Source organism: Populus nigra, chromosome 7 (assembly GCF_951802175.1).
Source record: "Populus nigra chromosome 7, ddPopNigr1.1, whole genome shotgun sequence".
Taxonomy (NCBI): domain Eukaryota; kingdom Viridiplantae; phylum Streptophyta; class Magnoliopsida; order Malpighiales; family Salicaceae; genus Populus; species Populus nigra.
Window position 1 is genome coordinate 486,752 of NC_084858.1, and position 19,372 is coordinate 506,123.

Below are 19,372 nucleotides of genomic sequence, written 5' to 3' on the forward strand. Positions count from 1 at the left end.
ATTGCCATATTGCAAGTTAAAATAAAGAGTCGGCAAAATTATAAATGTATGATGTGCAACCAAATACAAATGTTGTGTGGTGTTCTAGAATAGAAAAAAAGGATAGGTACAAAAAAAAACATGTATAGTTGAAGAGATATTAATATTAAATATAAAAAAAAATGCTTAGTTGAAGAGAAAAAAATAGAAACAAAATAAATATATTTTTGAAATAATTTAAAATTATTTTTTATAAATATAGAGATATATACATTCTATATTTCCATTATTTCTGACTTTTCTATCCTGAATTGGCAACCAAATGTTACCAAGGTGTATACTTCAACATCAAATTACAAGTTGTACTATAATATTTATAACTTGTTATTGTGTTTGTGTTTCAATGTGGTAATAGTCTGACCAAATGAGATCTGGTCTAAATTGGTGGGATCCTTGTATATTAGGGTTTTTGTAGCGGTTGAGATTGTGATAGCTCATTACCAAACTTTTACATATTTAGTGTCATATGTCATTACCAAACTTCACCGTCATCACAATTATATATATATATATGTGATGATCTCTAGCAATTTTCAAAATAATTAAGTTGATAATCTTTTGGATAACAAGAAAAATAATAATTCATTTAATTAGTTAGACAATGGTTGGATGCATGAAAATTGTTGTGCAAAGAAATGATAACAAGAGCAAGAACAAAATTAAGTGAAGCTAGACAATTATGATGTAAGAGGAATCAAATGTTTGATATCGGCATATCAAAATTATAAAAAAAACACTTAAAAATATCAATTCAATGTTTTTTTTAATAAAAAACAATTCAAAAAATAATTTGAACCATAAAACAAACACTCCTTTAAGATTTTAAAAATATTATGATAAAATAATATTATAGAATAAAATTGAAATTGGTGATAGAAAATCATTGCTTACATTATATTTTAAAAAATGAAAATATTGATGAATTTTTTTAAAAAAAACTTCTGAAACACAATAATGCAAACAAAAAGTTTAAGGCTGGGGGAAGCTATGTTCATTTTGTAGTTTATGATGAAATGGACCTCCTAATGAATGATAATTTTGAGAGAGTACCTCACCATAAAAACTTCAACTTTTAGACAAGGTCTATAAGCATGTTTGGGTTAGCTGTTATGTTTGTGTTTAGTGATAGGCCTCATACTAAAAGTAAAAAAAAAAAAAAACAATACAAACATGAAAATAATGCATTTGATACATGAATTTTGTGTTGTCAAGGGTTGTACTATTAGGTTTCTCATAACACATACATGTAGTGAAAACAATAAATTTAAAATTTTTTTAGAGTCTCCATAGATCTTGTTCAACATATTTGTTTAGGGTTTATTAGAAGATTACCTGAAAATCAAATGTTCTTTTCAGTTTTGAATATTTGCTTTAAAATTCGGTTGTTGCAAACCATAAGTCATCTAAATTTCCAGCTTCTAACAGTAATTCACATGAACCACCAGTGAGAAACCTTTTAAATCCTTTTTTGAGAGAGAGATTGTTATATCTTGGAGTGTTAGCTCTCTCTTCTTTTTTTTGTATTTTAGGTGTTTATGTACTGTACTTTCTCACATTCTCTTAGAAAATAAGATGCATAACACTTTATTTATATATAAAAAAATTAAAACTATATAAATAATAAAATATCAATTTGCCCCTTAAATAATATCACATATATATTATTTTAGACTAATTTTAGAAATTTATTCGATCAAGTCTTTACTTGATTGTTTTTATGTCTAGAATTTTAATATCTTATATTAATTACATTCTAGTCATGAATTTCTAAAACTTATTTACAATTAAGTCACACTTTATTAATCATCTCATTTTAATTTTTAATAAATATTTTTTATGTGTGTGACCCATTAGGTTCTCTAATAAGTTGGCTTAAATATAAAATCATAATTCTAAATAAAATAAGATTAAAAAAATTAAAAAAATTAATTTCTTATCAATTCAATAATTGATTCATTTATATTCGAAGATCAAGTGCAATTTAACAATCTGTCATGATCCTTTAATTATTAGAAAAGTCATAAGTGATTGACTTAACCTTTTAGTGACTAGCTTATGAGTGTAATTTCTTTCATTAAGAATGTTCTGATTTAGACAGTATAGCATGAAGTATGTATGTGTTTGTTAAATCATGTTAGTTCTAAACATTATAGTCATTGATTATTTAAATAAAATTTTAAAACTCTTTTAAAAACTCATTCCATCTTAACCAAGGATTTTACAATTAAACTATTTGAGAATAGATGAAATATTTTCCCTAATTCATCTAAGATGATGAATCATCTCTTAATTACTTAAATATCTTCATATAGTTTATGTTATATCCAATAACTGGTTGTTTATTACTCTTGATTAGGAAAACATATGGTCAAGATTAATGTATAACACACTCTATATAAGATAACTTTGTGATCTCAAGTCTAAGGATCACTTACATAACTGTTACGTAAGTCTTTCCATATACATAGGTGATCTTTACATATGAAATTCTCTTGCAGGTAAGTTCAGTGTGCATGTCATTTGATAAACACCTACATATTAGTTTTAGATATCTCTCATACCTCAGTTTATAACTAAAACTATTTTTTATATATATAAAAGAAAGAACATAATATGTATCAGTTTCAACAACTCTAATTAATATATAGTCTTAATATAACATTAACCAAGAATGTTTAGGTGCAATGCTTTTATGTAATAAGAATCTCATAATTATAACAACTTTATAATTTTCTTTGCAAAGTATTTTTATCCCATCAACTTTATCTTTACTATAGTTTCATAAATTAAACATGAGATTCATTATTAAAATATAAATGAATATTAAAGATAAAGAAAGCTTTTATTAGTAATAAATATGTTGTACATGAATAAAATTAATGTTACGTGTAACCAATTGATTGGCTACATGGCATATTTAATAACATGTACACCACAACAAACGCAAACCCAATCATTAACCCAAACGAACCCTATATCTAGTACCTCTAGATAAGGTTTATATAAAAAACAACAATACCAAGTCATATAAAAAGTTAAGAATGGAACACTAACCTTAAGTATTTTAAATAAATCTTAAACTCAACTATCAAATTTAGTATTCTAACATACCCCTTCAGGTTAAAAATAAATAAAATTAGTAAGGCTTGAACCCGTGACTATTAAATCATTAAAACTCTAGTATCATGTCAATGAATATTATCAAACTAAAAAGTTAAAATGGACATAGTTTAACATTGTTATTTAACAAATCCAGATTTTTTAGGTGAAATATCTCATTAAAAATTACCCTTTATTTAATAATCATCAACTTGTCAAGGAAAAAAGAAAAAGAATAATATAAATACACACTCTTGCTAATTTATATAAGCTAACTATTGTTATTTCTATACTAAAAAAAATTAAGAATTATTATGTACTTCATTATTTATATGAAGAGTGAAGGTCCTTCTTCTTTTTCTTGTAATTCATCTCCTTTTTTTTTCTTTTTCCATTTTCCTTTTTTTATTTCAATTTGGTTCTTTTTCTTAATTTCATCATCAAAATTTTTTAATATTCGTTCGGGTTGTTTTTTAATCGACCAAGTCGACTAAATCACATCAAAGCAACTCTCACACAGTTTAATCTTAAACTCAAGCTAAACAATGAGGTGAGTCAAGAGGTTTTTTTCTTATCAATTAATTCATCATTTTTCTTCTCAATTTTATCCTTGATTTTTTTTTTACGAGTTCGCCTATTTGTCTTTGAATCAACCAAGTCAACTAGATCATGTTAAAACAACTCATATACGGTTTAATTTTAAACCTAATCTAAGCAAGAAGGTCGGTAGAAAGATTTTTTTACGTCTCTCATATACAGTTCAATTTCATCTCTCTTTTTTTTACGTCAATTTCATCTCTCTTTTTTTTTCTTTTTAATTTCATCCTCAAACTTTTTTTACTTGTTAGCTAGAATGTCTTTGAACCGGCCAAGTTGATTAGGTCACGTCGATGCAACTCTCATATATTTAATTTTAAATCTGATTTAGGTAAGGAGTCAGATCAGGAAGTTTTTCAACATTGACCCATTAGAACAAGTTTAATAAAAATACAAAATAGTTCTTAATGACCTGAATATTTTTTTGTAAATTAAAAAAATTAGCATAAAACGGAGCAATACAATAATCAAAGACTATTCATGGAGGGGATGCCGTTAGATGTGAGTCATGGTTTATAATGTATTTGCATCATAACGGAGTATATGATTTAGCATGAAAGCTTTTTAGTAAGAGAGCATGTCACGATCATACACGCAAGCAATCACTTGCTTGCATATCTCACATAACAAGACTATGAATCAAGGCTATGGTTGATATATTGACGAAGACAAAAAAAAAAAAAAAAAAAAAAAAAAAGGTGAAATTCTTAGCTAATTCACATTTGCAAGAGACAAAATAAGATGAATATCAAAATCAAATAATTAATGTAAAAATCTTCCAAGCACTTTATGATCAATTAACTCATTGAAAATAGACAAAAGTGTCCATCTCCATTTTCGTCGAGAATCACATGAGTATGTGGTATGTATAGCTCCTATCTACATAAATTGGGTGGATTCAACTCATCCACTCCACTCTTCATTCTAAAAAGCTATGGTTTGTTTTTATTTTTCCTGGGCTATGGTTGATATTTATCGATGACGTTTCTCTTTTTTTTTTCTTTTTTTTTTCTTTTTGACAGTGAGAGTTATGGGAGAATATATTGTTGAAGATGAGCTAACCCCAATAGGAACAAGGACTGATCAGCTGTATGAGTATCCTCACATCACAAGATTGTTTGGGCGGTTAATGAAAGAGCAATCTCTAAAAAAAAGTCTAAATGGTCGGTGTTCTTTAGCCTCCTTTCATTTGAATTTGTTGCGTTTAGTATCATGCATATAAGATTTTACTTTCAGTTTTTATCCAAAAAAATAATATTCAAATATAAAGTTATTTCACATAATTGTCTAGTACAATCAGAATTATCTGCAGGAAAATATCCATCCATAATTTCCGATTATTATAGTGACAGAATATCTCGGTAAAAGATTATTAAATATAATAACAATGAAATCATTTTTATTGATGGTAAATACCAACATAATTAAATAATTAAATAATTTTCTATCGGTCAGAGATCCTTTTTCTCCATAAGTATTTTTTGAATTTTGTCGATAATATTCACAAACAAATTTGCTGATAGATATTGGTCGGCCCTTTTTTAAGTACCGATTAAAATAATTTGTCGTAATATCCATCAATATAAAAATTACAAGATATTTCCTGATTAGATGTATCCATCAATAAATTCATTGATGATTTTTATACTGACATAATTAGCTTGTTTACACTACATAATATTTCATTAGTGTTTTGAAATTTTCTAATTATATTTTTAGATCTGAATTCATGGACAAACAAGAGAAAACCTAGCAAACTGAAACATCCTAATAATCAAAGAAAAGGAAAATAAAAGCTAATATTCCCATAATAGCAGCCAGCTTCTCAATTATTATGTTTTAAACAATTTTAAAGATTATTTAGAATACATACATGGTTAGAATCTTTGAACTATTGTTGTACTATACTGATTGACTCTCACTGCATCACATGATAATTGAACGTTCAAAAAGACGAATGGGCATGGCAGAAAAGGCCAAGAGAGAGGGTTGACGACCGCCAATTTGGTCCAGGCCACGAGAACCAAGTGGCTATGGTGGGGTTTATACATCCATTCTCATAGACCACAGAGCTAGCTAGCTTCTAGGCATGGAATTTGGCTTTGAAGATATAATTTTTTTAGCAGAAGCCGAGGTCTGACTTGCTCTCAGCTCGAATATTGCAAATTCCTAGCAGTTAAAGACCTCACTGCGCCCTCCATCTCCATTTTACACCATCAATCTTTATATCAGTGGGTTAATTAATCCATACTATACATTATATTTCTAATAGCCCGGGTTAATTATTATTGCACATACAAAAATTATATTGTGCACCTCCTTGAGTCATTAATTAACTTCTTGCATAAGATGGAATAATAATATTTATTTATTTATCATATATCATCTTTCATTTCAAGATTGATTGGAGTGGTGTTGTTGCATCAACAGAAGAAGAATAATTTGATATACTTTAAAAAACTTCCGGATCATACAATTAGTTTGTGAGTCAATCTACACCAATTTATTCTCCAAGTCTCGTGCATTAAAAATAATCTAGGTCCTGTTTATTTGTTTATTTATTTGTTTGTTGAAAAGTAATTTGTTTTTGAAAAGTGTTTTTTTTTTATAAAAAATCAATTTATAAAAAATAAATTATTATTTTTTATGTTTGATAATGTTATGGAAAATAAATTAGAAAATATTTTTCAGTATTTGGTCACGCTATGAAAAATAAGTTAGAAAATAATTTATCAATGTTTTATTTTTTTCCAAGTTTATTAAACGAATAGGGATCAAATCTGACAGATAAAAAATTAGAGGATAAAATTAAAAAAAATTCATAATTTTTTTCAAATTAAATAGCAATAAAAAGAATAGGGATCAAATCTGATAGATAAAAAATTTCAATTAAAAAAATAATAATCAAAAGAATGAAAACCAAAGTTAATATACAAATCAAACTAAATGCATGAAATTTTAATGGAAAATGTTTTTTTTTAAATGATTCAAAACAAAATATAAAATATATACCAATTCAAGGTTTGATGACTAGTTTAATATAATAAAAAACATAGGATGATATTTTTTAATTTTTCGCAACTTTTTGAAATTAAGTGTATTCCACCTAAAATAAAAGAACAATATTTTTCTGAAAATCAAGCTATTTTTTTTTTTACTGAACAATATTTTTCATTGATAAACTTTTCTAATGGTAAACAAACATGGAAAAGCTTAGAAAATGATTTCATACATACGTGAAAACCACTTTCCATGAAACAAAGTGTTGATCTAAAAAATTAAATCCTAAAAATTAAAAAAGAAAGCTAATTTTCTTAATTCTCATATTTGTGTTTAAGAGAAATAATAATAAGTCAAAGGAGAAGAGTAATGCAAGAAACACACTTTGCGTCATGGCTTGTAAAATATCGGTAGTGTTTATTTTTGTGGTGACACCGTGTTTTTTAAAACAATCAATATTGTTTTGCTTCAAAATATTTTTTGTGTGTGTGTTTTTAGGTTGCTATGATGTACTGATGTTAAAAATAAATTTTTTTAAAAAATTATTATTTTGATACATTTCCAAGTGAAAGCATTTTGAAAAGCAATCGCTACCATAATATCAAACATTACCATCAATGGCGATGATATATTTTCTGCTTCGGAATAGCAAAATTTTTTTGTCTTATAATCTTGTGCTCTAAAGGCCCTTTTCCAGCAGGTTTCTTGTCATTAAAGTTTCAAACAAAACACATACCGTCAAACTCGCGGTTCAGATTATGTGACTGGAACAACCAATAAAAAAAATAAAGAGAATCATAAATTATTTTTTAAAAAAAATATATATTAACTTTTTAAACTCATAACCCGAGTCATTAGAGTACTTGAAGCACTCAATTTAGAAAAATCATGAAGTTCAATTTTCAATAAATTAAATATTAAATGATGAAATTGAAAAAAAAAAGAATTTCAATCATACAAAAGGGTTGAAAAAATAGTAATTCAAAGAATTAAAATTAAAATCACTATTACTACTATTATTAATAAGTAAATTATTACTATTATTATTTAAATTACTTCTATCATCATCATCATTATCATCACTACCATTGTTATTGTTGTTGTTGTAAAAAAAATTATTACTAGCCTCATCATTATTAGTAATAACAATAGCATTTTTATTAGTATTATTATTATTTTCACAACTATTACAACTATCATCATCATTGTTGTTGTTGTTGTTTTCGTAGTTGTTGTTGCTGTTATTGTCATCACTATTATTATCACTATTATTATCAGTATTTTTATTATCATCGCTATTCTTCTTCTTCTCCTCCCTCATACTACTACTACTACTATTATTATTATTATTATTATTATTATTATTATTATTATTATTATTATTATAGCAACTAACACCACCATCATCATCATCATTATTATTATTATTGAAAAAATAAGAACCTTGAACTTGATTTGAAGGATAGAATTGAAAATAAAAACTTTAACAAAAGAACCAATGACAACAATAAAAAATCAAAAGAAGAGGGATCAAATTGAAATCATTATTATTCTCATTAAAAAACAAAGAAAAATATAAACTTGATTTGAAGGATAAAATTGAAAGAAATAAAAACTTTGACAAAAGGATAAAGAAAAAAATAAAATTAAAAGCAAAAGGATCAAATTAAAACATATATATATATTAGAAATCAAGGGTTAGATTAAAAACAAATAAAACTTTAACAAAAGAGAAAATGATAAAAATACTAAAATATAAAATATAAGGAATGAATTTTAAATACCAACAAAAATGAGGACAATGGTGCTTTTGTGGGGTAAGAGAGAAAAACAAAGGGAAAACAAAAAGGATCACCTATGATAAGCCAGCAATATGTTGACTACATATGCCACCTATTATGAAAGAGGAGACAGAAAGGAATAAAATGATACGGTGAAAGCCTATTTTTTAAAAAATTAATTTATTTTAATTTTATCCTTTAAATTTTTTTCTCTGCTTTTTTTTTATGAGATTACCTCAATTTTATGCCTATGATCTTGAGGTTTCCAAGTTCACCCAATTTACTAAGTTTTTTTTATATATAGTTTCACCCTAGATAACAATATTGAGTTGTATGACAATCCGAATAAGCTCAGGTCAAGCTCTTTTAACATTTTTTTTGTCAGTTTATTTATTTTTGTTGTGTTTTTTTTATATTATTTAAATCATCAATTGAACCAGTGACTTGGAACTTAAATTTTGCCCTAATTTACTTTTTTAACATCAAAAAAAAAATTACTGAACCCGCGGCATAACACGGGCATCAATCAAATGTAGTTCCAGCTAAAACCCAATTCAAGTCATGGAAGAACTTTACTGCAACGCGTTTCCGTCCATCATGGAGACCATCCTTCTCACCGTGTAAGATATTTGATTTCATTACCTCCCAATCACAAGCTTGCTAGCTAGGTTTATCTAAAGTATGAAAAAAAACAAAATTATAAGAGAGGTCAAAGGTTTTGGCAGCACTTAAAGAAGACTACAACTTTCCAGTAGTGGCACTTTCTTAGCATTTCTGAATGAAAGATCCATCCGAATCTAAAGTAGGAGTCTAGTTAAACTAGCTGTTGGGCCATCGAGTGGGGTAAATGTGATGAAAGTGATGACAAAGGTCTCATATATAAATATTCTATGGCCTCATATCATATGATATAGTTAATCTCATTAATATGATTAAGAGATTTATAATATAAAGTCAATAAATATTGGTTTGTTGATGAATAGTTAACCTAACTTTCTTCATTCTTGTTAAAGTATATTACCTAATTGTAATTTGATGACCATTTAAATCTCTAAATTGGGTACTGACCAAATCTTCTTCGGAATATATTTTCTTGTTGGAAGGATAGAGAGTTCACTCCCTGACTCTAGCTAGCTAGGGTTTCAGGTTCCAGTATTTTCTAGCTTGCTACTACAAGTCTTCCAAGTCCCACATCTCTCTCTCTCTCTCTCTCTCTCTCTCTCTATATATATATATATATATATATATGGTGATGAGAATGGAGAGCAACTGGTATAGTCATTGTCATTGAAAATTTTATCTCTTATCTCTAATATTTCCAAACTTTGTAAGCATGTGCATGTACGCAGAGTCGATCCCATAATGCAAGTCAAGTAAATCCTTATGGGAATGCTTTGATTTTCTTTTCCAAAACCATTTGAGACTCTAAAGAAACAGACAAATCTAAGAAATTGTCAATTCCTTTTACATTTGTAATTAGAAATGATAACCTCTCTTCCTCTTACTGGCTAACTAATTTTAGGGAAGAATATTATATTCGTAGCTAGGTTTCTTTTTCTTGGATTCCAAAGGACCCCATGCATTTAGATGGTTTTAGTTCAATAATAAGACACGGTTTTGCTTTTACAAACAAAGCGAGAATATATAACCACATGTATATTTTCGAAACATGCATGGATGAGTAAAAAGCATGGAAAAAAAAAAGAAAAACTATTGACAAGCACATTTATATAGTGTATGATTACTATTTTAGGATAGAAGAGATGAAAATAACAGGGATATATATTTTTTATTTGGAAAATATTCATTTCACAACTTTATATGGCATGTATTTATTTTATTTTTTTGTTTCTCTCTTCTTTTTTATTGTATCATGAATATATTTCTGTATCGATTCATAGGTGAGTGGCCACTTCCAAAAATCAAATTACAGAAAAGAGTGTTAATTCGAGATTTTTAGTCGATCACATACTTACATGTTAACTAAAAAATACAAGTAATAGAATTTTAATTAAGAATATCCTCTCTTTTTAATCGACTCCTTGCCACTTGATTATTACCCATCTTTATATCTTCAACAAAAATACATGTTTTTGTCTTTTGTGTTGTAAAACACTGAACAAACACAACGTATAAGGAACGTCCTGCAAGTTGCGCACATCCCATAAATGCAGAAAGCTGTAGAGAAGATTGCCAGTCATGATACAGCTACTGGTCAGAATGAAAAGTAAATAATAACTGGTAAATAGATTGATCAACATACAACATAATATTTAATTAATAACAATTCAAATGAATAAAATGTTTGAAATTAAGAGATATGAGAGGAAATAATAAAAACAAGAAGAAGGCAGCCATGTTAGTGTCCACAGCAAGAGCTAGCAGTCACGGGAATCCTTTGAGCCTTGACTCTCATGTCACCCCACCTCAAACAAACACAAACAACTCATTTTTCACATCCCATCCCCCACCTATATGCATTTTGCTCCCTCTAAGCCCCCATGCCCACCTCCCTACCAATTACTTTTCTACAACTAGCTAGATGAATTTCTTTCTCTTCTTAATTAATTATCAACCCTCTCTCTCTCTCTCTCTCTCTGTTTTTTTTTTTGGAAAAAAAAACCCAGCAATTTAATTGTTGAATTTCTCAGAATATATCAGGATGATGTGAGGGGTGTGTCACTAATATTAAATAGAAAGAAAAGTTAGCCTAGAGATACTCAATTTTTGTCGAAGAAAAAAAAAAGTTATAATTAATGACATTTTAAGAAAACAATATTTTACAATAACAATATTTATAATATTATTTGTACACTTAAACTATATATATATATATATACACACATAACAAAGCCAATTAAATGCTGGTGTCGTATGTATAACCTGTGAGATCGATGGAGGGTCACGGATTTATCAGGTACGTCCTGGCTTTGCAGGTAATGAACAAAATTAATTGATCTTGTGGCCTTGGGTATTGGCGACAAGGGTAGGCCTCCAGAAATAGTGGATGAATTGAGATCTATTTTTGTTTCCATAGTTTTGGTAAGTGTTAAATATATATATATATATATATAAAAGTAGAATTTGCGTTGGGGTGTATGGTTAGAACCAAGAAAGGTCCAAAAGGCACCGCTAAGGGGGGCTGTGGCCACCCTGGCCTCCTTTTGAAATGTCATTTTCTCATATAACTAATATATCATTTTCTCATCTTAAACACCCTCATGGAATACCAGCTCTTTACATGAAGGGCTTGAAAGTTATGTGTACATCTTTCCTATCATCAACTCTTCTCTCTCTCTCTCTCGATCTCTCAATTTCTCATTCTCCTAGTTATATATATATATATATATATATATATATATATATATATGAAAATATGATAGTTGTTGTTTTTTAAAGTATATTTTACTTAAAAATATATATTTTAGTTTTTAAAAAATAATTTTTGAGATCAGTACATCAAAATGATCTGAAAATACTAAAAAAATTAATTTGAATAAAAAAAAATAAAAATAACATAAATTTTTTTAAAAAAATACTTTTAGAAAGCAAAACTAAATCAGCCCCAAATCTAATTTGATTAGATATATCAACTGTTAACTCACGTTTAATTCTGACTAGTTTTATTTCCAACTATTTCTTAAGTTGATGTAATCAAATTCTAGATAGATTGACCTAGTTAAATCCTGTTCAAACTCGAATATGTTAAAATTAAAAAAATATTTTTTAAAAATAAATAAAAGGGTGTTATTATTATGGACAAAAGTGAGAAACTGTGGTTAACCTAATGACCGAGTCCTAAACTAAGTAAAGGCTGACAAGGATGCTCCTTCCTCTCCAGAGATACAAGAGAGAAGAGAAGAGTGACTTTTATGGGCATATATAGTAATTAAATAGTCCACCATGTTTAACCATGATGATCACTTATAGTCTATACCGTAGCATACCCACTTGCACTCGCAGCTAGCAGCACCGCTCAATTCGTACAGTTCTCTCAACTAGTATAAATAAGAGAGGAGGATGACAAGCCCCAACTGGATTTGATTTCTATCCTTAATTCCCTGTTAGTCTTTTCTAGTTTATGGCAATTGCAGCAACCATGAGCCACAACGATGAAAACAACAACAGCAACGACAACACCAACAACAAAGATGATGATGATGATCATGAGCATGACATGGTTATGCCTGGCTTTCGTTTCCGTCCTACCGAAGAAGAACTCATTGAGTTCTACCTTCGCCGTAAGGTTGAGGGCAAACATTTCAATGTCGAGCTCATTACTTTCTTGGATCTTTATAGCTATGACCCTTGGGAACTTCCTGGTATACCATATGCTAATCCCCTTCTTTTATATATCTTCTTCTTCTTCTTCTTCTTCTTCTTCTTCTTCCATTCTGTCAAGTGCCATAGCTAAACTACTAGTTTCAAATTTGAATGATGATAGATGATGTATGTATATTTATATGTTTTGTTGCTGATCAGCTTTGGCTGCAATTGGAGAGAAAGAATGGTTCTTCTATGTCCCTAGAGACAGGAAATATCGAAACGGGGATCGTCCCAATCGTGTGACCACTTCAGGCTACTGGAAGGCAACAGGAGCTGACCGGATGATCCGAGCTGAGAATTCAAGATCAATTGGTTTAAAGAAAACCCTAGTTTTCTACTCCGGGAAAGCTCCTAAGGGTATCCGAACTAGTTGGATCATGAATGAATATCGGTTGCCACAGCATGAAACTGAGCGATACCAAAAGGTACTTGATTTTACTATATCATCTTCGGTTGCAATTCAACGCGCCCGTAGCATCTAGCCTAGATTCTAACTCAGAGGCTTCCTCCTGTTTTGATCTTCTAGCTACGAATCTTTCCCTTGTTTCTTGATTGTGATCAAGAATCCTATGAATACAATATTCTTATTTGTTTTCTCATCATCGTTTTTGCTTTCTTGATCTCAACTCATAAAAAATGAAACCCATGAATTAAACTACATATTTCCATGAATTTCAATCCCTTTTCTTTCCCTTCAGTAATTAACCCTAGCTAGTTCCTAGAGCTCTAGTTGATACATCCTAACTTGAGCAGCTTGCTAGTAATCTTCTTCTTCTAAGCAATCGTGCAGAGTGAATTGTTCAATTTAAGCAATTGAGCAGCTTGCTAGTAATCTTCTTTTAAGCTATAGATCGATCCATATCTAGCACACCATAGATATATATGCTAGCTTTCTAGCCAGCTAAGAGAAGTACCGAAGGTGCATAAATATTGTAAGCCAGCCGGAAGAAATAAAGGCACAAGGAGAAGAAGATTGCTAGGAATAATACTGACATTTAAGTTCCAATCTCTTTAATGGATCCTTCACAAAATTTATAATGGTACCATCAGCATGCATGAACTTTAATTCAATTGCCCACAAAGCTTCCCTATGTATTGAATTCTACTCCATTAATGCTCCGTCATAACTGCAATCAATGCTCATTGTCGAGAGTGGGGTAAATTTTCATTGCCTCCAATTTATTTTGGTGTTCGAAGTTTCTTCCTTTGGTTATTTCCTTCTTTTAGTCATTGATTCTTTCACAAGTTTCCTTGTTGCTTTTTAAAAAACAAATTTCAGGCTGAGATATCACTTTGTTGCGTCTACAAGAGAGCTGGGATAGAAGATCACCCATCTCTCCCTCGTTCGATTCCATCACGGGCATCCTCATCGAGGGGGACTCAATCTGACAAGAAACACCAGAGTCATGTTACGGTGAAAGGATTTCAACCTTTCTTGGGACAATCATCACAGCAAATTGAAATGGAGAAGATAAGTGAAACAGATGCAAGCGGTAGCTCAGATGTCACAACAGCTCTTGGACTCTCCCAGCATAACATCAATGCATACCATCCAATTAGTACCTCACTTGAACTGCCGGCTTCAGTAGAAGAAGGAATGTTTCTAAACCAGACCAAGCAAGCTGCCAGCAGCTTTTTAGTCCCCAACTGCCCTAACCTCTTCACTGTCACATCTTCAGTGTCGTCGAATCCAGTCTATGATGATCTTCATAGACTAATTAACTACCAACAAGCTGACATTGGTCAGCAGCAGCAGCAGCAATTTTATCTTCTTCAACAACACCAACCCTCACAGCTCTCTAGTATGGCTCCACAATCGCAGTCACTGCCTTTCAACATGCTACCAAACTTGCTACCAACCACCTTTCCAGACAGGCTATGGGATTGGAATCAAATGCCAGAATCAAACAGAGACTACAATAATCCATTTAAGTAACTAATGGACTGCACATATATAGGTAGGTTATACTTGATGTTGTTCGTAATATATCCACATATAATCTACTCCTAATGCCATTAGTTTGCTATTATGACTTATACAAATTAATGTATATTAGGGTTTGATTACTAGCCTACGTAATTTCCATTCCTTGTAATGAATATTGTTTAGCCTACAAATTAAGTTTGTGTCTAGAGATTAATATTTTGGCGGCTTTCAAATACACAGGTTTCAAGCTAGAAGCGACCTCTCTCTATTCATTTACTTCTAATAAGTGTAAAGAGAAGGCAAATTCACTGCTTCTGGTTCGTAGCCATATTTAATCTGGTTCAATTCATCTCCTTCCCCAAAATTTCTAGTGCTTTTCCTCACAAATGTGCATGTGTTAGCCTCTCCCCTCTCTCAAAATCTAAAAGTGTGTTCAGTGTAAGGTCAGAGAATCAAAAAGCCATATATGATTGATACCCAGGGGCCATTTGGAGACAAAGGTTAATACACCTTATAGAGAATTGCAGTGGGGGCTGGACCCCTTTTACAAGCCAACATTCATATGAAGGCAGCATGCACAGATTGTTGCATTTGTTTCTTTGGTAGGTGAGGGGACTGAGGGACCAACCTCAAAAAGAGAATTTTTCTGTTTTTTTTATAGGCAATAAAATGCATGAAAACACCTAATAATATATAGGCATACAAGAGAATCAGAATAAATCCTTGCATATATCCCATTGGATATGAAACCCTCTTATGAACATATATATTCGATGCATAAGATGATCACATGCATTAAAGATCATAGAAACTATATAATTTGCCCTGGTTGATTTAGGTTTTTTTTGTCTATGAGATGCAAATTGCAGTTTACACCTTAAAAGCACCGCGTAGCTAAACCAGCTCTTATACATATAAGCAGAATAAGTCTATAAAAGGAAAACAAGAGATCACAGGAATCTATATGCCAAAAGGACAGAACTGTACATAAAAAAGCCTTGGATAGCACAAGTGAAAAAACAATCAAAGAACCGCCCCTCCCTTAGCAATTTTTGGACCCTGACAACAAACCAGGCGCACTTGGTTGATGATGAAGTCTAGCTAAAGACTTTTTAAAACAAAAACGATGGAATCTTTGGCATAATTAGTATTTGGTAGGTTTGCAAAAATTATTAAGGTTTTTTTTTTTTTGTCAAATTAGCATAGTAAACTTAAAAAATTTAGAGGAATCAAACTCATCCTAGTCTTTAAGCATCATTTGACATTTTTATGTTGAAAATCCACCATTCCCTTTGCTGCCACTACTGCTGTCATCGCCACCCCAACTCTTCTTCTAGTTCTATAAGCAAGATAAACATACTACATTGCTATTAATTTGTGTTTGATTTAGTTGAAATTAAATAATTATATAGGTTGCATTTAGGGTTTATGGTGAATTTAGGGTCTGTTGAATCAATGATAAATTAGTTAAGAATACAATTAATTAGGGTTTCTTTGATATAGTTGAACATGAAAGTAAGTTAAATTAATTATTAATTAATTATGTGTTGCGTTTAATTTAGGTTAAGTTGTCGAATTAGGAATTTTGTGTATATTGCTGGAATTAACTAATAATATAGTTAAATACGCTTGATGATATCATGCAATAGAGCATAAATGCAATTAAATTATGATGAATTATATGTTCCATTGAATTGTTGATAAGTTGATGAATTTAGTAATTCTTTTGAATTATATTAATTTACTATGAATTTGGGCTTGATTTGATGAAATTAAGCATAAAAATATCAATTAGACTTCGTATCATGAATTATGTTTAATTTTTTGTTAAGTTTGCTTTAACATTAAATTTTAAAAATCTAATTGAATTTACTATGAATTTTGTCAATTAAGGTTGGGGTAATGCAATTTAATTAAAATTACATTAAATTGGCTAGAGTTTGATTTTTTTTTAACAGAATATCTAATAACATATTTATGTTATATTATTACGATGGTAATATTGTTCCTGAAATGAACACTAGTATCATATACAATGACGGGAGCATTTTATTGTTAACTAGTAATTTGGACATGTCATATGTAGAATTGAAAGAAACCATTTGTCATGGACTTGGGTGGAATTATAATGATATTGATCTTGAAATAAATTGGAGGTGTCAAATTGATGAACATTAGTATTATCTTATACCAATTGTATGTGATGGTAGTTTTTGTATGTTGATGGTAGTTTTTGTATGTGATTGATTTTTTCATTCAAAATGGTTTGAACATGATGATATTGTATGTGAGTAGTCAACCAAAATCTATGTGTGTCCTAACTTCTGTTGGTCCTTCAAATTCAATTGGTTGAGGTAAAAATAGTTTATTGTTGGATGGTAGTTTTTGTATGTTGATGGTAGTTTTTGTATGTGATTGATTTTTTCATTCAAAATGGTTTGAACATGATGATATTGTATGTGAGTAGTCAACCAAAATCTATGTGTGTCCTAACTTCTGTTGGTCCTTCAAATTCAATTGGTTGAGGTAAAAATAGTTTATTGTTGGATGGTAGTTTTTGTATGTTGATGGTAGTTTTTGTATGTGATTGATTTTTTCATTCAAAATGGTTTGAACATGATGATATTGTATGTGAGTAGTCAACCAAAATCTATGTGTGTCCTAACTTCTGTTGGTCCTTCAAATTCAATTGGTTGAGGTAAAAATAGTTTATTGTTGGATGATTTGCTTTAAATTATAAATTATATTATCTTTGACAATTATTTTATTGATCAACATATATTTGACTATACTTAGCCTAATGAAAATAAAGATGTTGATGTTGATGTTGAAATTATTCCTCATGTTCCTGAATTTAGAGATATTCCTAGGTTTAGTTTTATTGTTTTATATAATTGGGCACTTAGTCATAGACATATGCTAAGAGGGTCTGATTTGGAGATTGGTTAAGCATTTAGTAGTAAAAATAAATTGGTTAATGTCGTTAAACGGTGGGATATTACGCACTTAGTTAAGTACCGAGTTCAACAATCAAACTCTATATTTTTTTCAATTACAATGAATACAAGCACCAGAATATAAGCGGTATTTGCATGGGGAATATCATAAAAGGTCAGATTTATTTGAGATAGCAAAGTTAAAAAGGTCACACACATGTATCTTGACTATTGTCCATAAAGACCACCAACAACATAAGGCAAATTTTATTGTTAATGCTATATCAACCCTTGTAATGTATAATTTTTCAATAACGGTTACAAACATACAAGATGAAATAAAATTGCATTACATGTATAAAATATCATATGAAAAGCATGGGTTGCAAAACAGAAGGTGATTGAGTCTTTTGAGAAATTGCTTAGGTTGTTGTTGGTAATAAAAGAATCAAATTCTGGAACAATTGTTAATTGGACACACAAAGAAAATCTTGAACATAATGTAATGGTTTTTGGGAGAGCTTTTTGGTCATTTGAACCTTGTATTGAAGGTCTGAAATACTGTAAACCACTTATGAGTGTTGATGGGACACATTTATAAAGGCGATATGATGAGAAGTTATTGATTATAATTGCTTTTAATACGAATAATATGATATTTTTGTTAGCTTTTACAATTGTTGATGAAGAAAATAATGATAATTAGAGATGTTTTTGCTTTACTTGTAAAGATACGTTACTAGTGGGAGAACCGGTATATATATAACATCAGATAGATATGCAGGCATCAAGAATGGAATAGCATAAATTTGGTGTCAACCTTTAGGATACCATCGGTATTGTATTAGACATTTTGTTAGCAACTTCAACTATAAATTCAAATACCCATCTACCAAAAAAAAAATTTAATGAGGATGTGTTATGAATCTTCTATATGCAAATTTAATGTGGTGTGAAAGATTATGTAGCTTGAACCAAGCATGTAATGAATGGTTTGAAGGGAGCCAAAAGAAAAATGGTTTTATGTTATGATGGTGGTCACCGGTATAGTAAATGAAAACTAATGTTTCAGAATCATTTAATAATGTTCTGAAAAATGTGCATACAATGCCTATTTCTACTCTGGTACAATTAACATTTTATAGATGTAATGGTTATTGGGTCAAGCGAAGATGTGAAGCTAATGATGTCATTTAAAGTAGAGTAATTTGGCCTCCTGTAATTTAGATGTAATTGACAATGAGCAACGATAGATCAAGAGATCATATTGCAATATTTTTTACTATAAAGAGCAGGTTTTCTAGGTTAACACCCCTATTAAGTTGGGTGTGTGAAAGAAGTCAAACAAGCAATTAGGTTGAATGATAGAACACGCACATGTGGTAAATGACAGACATTATATTGTCTATGTTTAGATGTTTTTACATGTTGTGTCGAGAATCACTTGGACTTCATACAGTTTATTGATGGTTATTACACAGTTTAAACCTATAGATTAGCATATGAAATATCATTCCGTTCATTACTAGACGAGTTAGAATGGGCTGATTACATTGGATCTCGAGTGAAGCAAAACTCATTTAGATGGAAATTAGGATGTGGTTGACAAATATCTACTTGTTTGCATAACAAGATGGATACAAAAGAAGGTCATGCACATTATAGAT

The 19,372-nt window shown here is 29.9% G+C and overlaps 1 protein-coding gene across 1 annotated transcript; it reads left to right on the forward strand.

The window, feature by feature from the left end:
• The first annotated feature begins 12,340 nt into the window (after positions 1-12,340).
• On the forward strand, positions 12,341-15,114 carry LOC133698838 (NAC domain-containing protein 35-like). The gene is made up of 3 exons (XM_062121926.1): positions 12,341-12,838; positions 12,999-13,267; positions 14,122-15,114. The coding sequence occupies exons 1-3, from the start codon at positions 12,598-12,600 to the stop codon at positions 14,776-14,778; spliced, it is 1,167 nt and encodes a 388-aa protein (XP_061977910.1). The 5' UTR covers positions 12,341-12,597; the 3' UTR covers positions 14,779-15,114.
• The last annotated feature ends 4,258 nt before the right edge of the window (positions 15,115-19,372 follow it).